This window comes from Cyprinodon variegatus, unplaced genomic scaffold (genome assembly GCF_000732505.1).
Source record: "Cyprinodon variegatus isolate N-32 unplaced genomic scaffold, C_variegatus-1.0 Scaffold316, whole genome shotgun sequence".
NCBI classification, from domain to species: Eukaryota; Metazoa; Chordata; class Actinopteri; order Cyprinodontiformes; family Cyprinodontidae; genus Cyprinodon; species Cyprinodon variegatus.
Genome location: NW_015150769.1, coordinates 894293 through 898641, shown reverse-complemented (window position 1 = coordinate 898641; position 4349 = coordinate 894293). Strand labels below are relative to the sequence as shown.

General features: G+C 34.7%; 1 protein-coding gene across 1 annotated transcript in view; it reads right to left on the bottom strand.

The window, feature by feature from the left end:
• LOC107090927 (gastrula zinc finger protein XlCGF57.1-like) overlaps positions 1-636 on the bottom strand; it is a 3169-nt gene extending 2533 nt beyond the window's left edge. The window contains exon 1 of the mRNA XM_015384572.1: positions 482-636. Coding sequence (XP_015240058.1) covers positions 482-584 — 103 coding nt within the window. The 5' untranslated portion in view covers positions 585-636. The remainder of the gene's footprint in view (positions 1-481) is intronic.
• Positions 637-4349: the final 3713 nt, after the last annotated feature.

Here is a 4349-nt window from a genome sequence, read left to right as displayed (position 1 = left end):
TTTTCCCATACTATACTGAAATAAAATAATTTAAAAAATCAGTTAACATTTTTTTTTCAGTGGCCCTAATCCTCTTCCGTAAATTTGGGTTTACAGTTCCTAAGGTATTTGTTTTTCCATTGGGGTAAATATAAAATATGCCAGGATCACTTCAGATTGGGTGGATTTAAGAGGTTAAATGTCCAGCAGGTGGCAGTATTCTGTGAGACATAATCAAGTTGCCTCATTAACCATCACTAATTCACTCTCTTTAGACAGTTATAATAAATAATAATAAAGGAACCCTGCGTGAATTTTTCATTAAACTGAAAACATGATCTGTATTTTTGAAGCAGCTGTTTATTCACTAACTGATTTGTGTCATCTTTTCCTCATTCTGGTTTTTATTTTCTCTGATCAGCCTACTGGATTAAATTAAAGGATTAATCTGATGAACCCTAATCTCTGCCTGTGGATTACATGCAGGATGTGAGTCCCTTACTGAGCTCTTTGCTGTCTTCCTTCTGCTCCTCTGATGAGCTGAGATGATCTGCAGGGATGTTGGACACTGAGCCTCCAGGATCACCTTCTTCAACCTTCATCATCTCGATCAGGATTTTCACAATCCTGGTGTGAAATGGTGCAAATAAAGGCCCAGCAGGGCGGCTCGCTGGGTTTGTTTTCACTAACTGGTCCCAGAATCTCGGTCTGCAGATAAATCAAACTTAAACACAGGCTGGTATTTATTTATTCCTGCCCCCCCAGCGGAGGAGCTGCGTTAGCTTCCCGGTAGCTAACGGTCCCTGCAGCTAATCATGAGGGAAACAATCACAGAGGAAAACATGTTAAAAAGATTTCATCAGGAAGATATTATCACGAAGAGAAAAATTAAATACAGATTAATTTGGGAAATAAATTAAGACGACTTTCTTTTAGCCAGTGAAGCTAACAACATTGCTATCCGGTAACTTCCTGATCGCTGACCAATCAGAGACAAGGAAAGCTCTGACTCTTCTTCTTTTGTTGGCGGATGGTAACCAACTGACGGTACGTTTACCGCCACCTATCAGACTGGAGTGAGGTCATCAATGATGTCACACAAATCTGCATATTATCTATCAATTCAACAAACTCACTTATATATAATATATGAGCATATGCACATGCAAACACACGCTTATATTCTTACTTTAAATACAATTAAATAATCCAGCAACTGGTTTCTAGCTGAATTAATTTACTTCTTAAAAGGTTTATATTGAAAATCCTATTTTCTCTATTGAGTATTGACTTTAAGTGCTGACTCTGACTCTTCTTCTCATAGTGTTTTATGGCGGTTGGTAAACTAGTTAAAGTGCATCACTGCCACCAACTGATAAGGAGCCAAACAAGGAAACAGGAAACAAGACTCACCCTCCCAAAAATATAATAAATTATAACTTTCCAAACTATTCAATTTAACAAAACATAATCAATAACAAATACTTAATCAAATTAATCCTCATGATTCTAATTTATCTTTAAGTTATTGTCACTCTGTTAGTTTCTGATGGTCCTACTGGTTTCCCGTCATACTTTCAACCTTTTCCCACTTTAAATCTTTCACTGCAGCTTTCACTATTATTTAGATTTTTTCGGTTTTCCAAAACAAGAACATGAAAATCAATCCACTGGACTTTGTTTCCCAGTTTGAAGACGTTTCTCTTCCATCCAGGAAGGTTTTCAATTCTAAATGTCAGAAATAGCGTTTAGTTACGAGATCAGTGTCTCATAATAAGGAGATATTATCTCATAATTATGACATCCTGATCTTAATATTATGAGATCTTATCTCCTAATTACAGTTTCATTGCTGAGCTATGCTTTTTGAAACGTGAACAATCAGTGGGTTGTCAGATTTAATCAGCTCTTATTTCCTTTTAGGTTTACGACACTGGGAAATACTGACTTTCCTCAATGTGGATGAAATTAGTTTGTCAGCGTAGCGCAGTAGGTCCTTATAATAGTTGAGGCGAAAAAGCTCACTCTACTGTGACTCGCTGGAAATCACACTGGATGAGCATGAGATGCTTTATAGTTATACATTTATGCATCATGCAGATGTTGACGGATTTTGACGTATGGTCATCAGCATGTTAAGCAGTAATCCAGGGTTATAGTTCGGTACTTTATTGATGAAGTGAAAAACAGGAGCGGAGCTCCAACTTGTTGAAGTCAGACCCCTGAAAAGTTCTCTGTACCCAAATATCACTGAAAACTATTTTATATAAGCATCATTTATAAATGGCAAAGAGACCGTTTATAAACGATAAACAGTTTACTATATTTTATAATCATTGATTAACTGCATCCACCCATCCCACAGACTGTTTTCTCTCCTGCCCTCCGGCAGGCGTACCTCCGGACCAGAACCAGCAGACTAGAGAACAACTTTTTCCCACTTCTGTCCAAACTCTATTTATTGATTTTATAGTAAAACCCTTCTGTATATTATGCTATTGTACATAACTGTAAAAACCCTTTTTTTAATAGTAATATCCACCCGTATATTATATTCGGTACATATCCAGCTGTAAATTTAGTTAATAAAAATAGTGATCTATATATTATATTCATTATTTATAATAGTATTCATCTCTATTCTCATTCAGTAGAAATCCATGTCCTGCACTGGAAAAAATTAAAATCTGGATAAGTCGTTTTTTCTTAAAATAAGTGCTTTTGTTTTTGGATTAAGGACGTAAAAGAGACACTTTGCCAATGGAACAAGACAACTTAAAGTTAAAACAAGAAAACTCAATTGCATTGTCTTATTTCAAGTGCATATGATCTAATTATCTTATTATAAGAGTAAAATTAGTAATTCCAGTGGCAAACTATCTCATTTACCCACTTAAGGGTAAATACACTTCATTTAAGAAATGTTTACTTATTTCTAGATCTTTTTTCCAGTGTGTATTTATTGAACCATTGTAAATCCTGCACTTGCTGCTTTTGCACTTCTGGTTAGACCTAAACTGCATTTCGTTGCCTTGTACCTGAACCTGTGTAATGACAATAAAATTGAATCCAATCTAATCTAATCTAAACCATTTATAAAAGGTAAACAGATCAAATTGTCATTTTAGTTTGATCCTAACACCAACATCAGAGGCCTTAATAAATTACCTACCGGTATTTACCTTTTATAAATGATCAAACAAATAAAGCATCTGTTATTCATTAATAACTGCTTTCTTTACTATCTATAAATGATGGTTATTATAAAGTTTAACCAAATCACTTATCAGAGGACCAGTATGACAGGAAACTAAAGTGGTTTTAACTTTATCTTAGCGGGTTTTACCTGGAAACCAGTAACCGACCCATTTCTGATTAAAATCTATTTCATCTTGTTTTTCTATTTGTTGGAATTTGATCATGTGAAAGATTTAAGAGATAAACATTAAATAAGTAATCCCAAAAAAAGGCAAACTTTTATTCACTGGCATTTATCCATCTCATTCATAAAATAAATTTCCCTTGAATCTTTTAATAGGTTGGAGATTGATGGGAAAATGATGCAGATCTTTCAGGCTCCTTTCACACCCTGAGCATCTATATCCAGCATCTGCCTGACGTCCCAGAAGCTCCTAAAATGCTGGCAGACGCTGAACTTTCTATGGATTTTTTTCAATTTTGGGCGTATGCATAGAGTATTAATAATGAGTCCAGAACTTCTAACGACAGCGTAATGCCCGCGTAATGATGCACAAGCCCCATAAGTGACTGGTTTGATGTAACAAATGCATCTGATTTAATTGAGTATTAAATTCTGTTTCATCATACAATTATTTTTATGATTGCTAGAAATTTGGATTTTAACTTCTATGTACCTCTTTCTATGTCAGACCGGGACTTAATGTGGGAAGCAGAAGGGAACAATATAAAGGTTCTAATTTAATATTTCCATTTATGGTTAAAGTGGAGAAAGAAAAGATCAAACCAACTTTTATGTTGTGATCCATCTTTATACGTCTACTCGTGATAAATTAAAGACAATAAAAACCTCTGGATTTTTCTTTTTTAAAGGGTAATTTTTTAAACTTTTATTGAGAAAATAAATAAACAAGGCTAGATCATCTGAAAACAGACACAGTTAATTTCCTACATAATCCATAGGAACAAGAAACATCTTTAGAATCAAAAATCATGTTTTCTGCTTCTGAAAGTTCTTTAAATCTGAAATGATTCCATCCTGTTCAATAAATGATCAGTGTTTTTAATTCAGAGTAATTTTCATGTGAATGTGCTTTACTGGAGGCATCCATGTTTGTCAAAGAACACTACTGCCACCTACTGGTTAGTGACATTGACAAACATGGATGCCT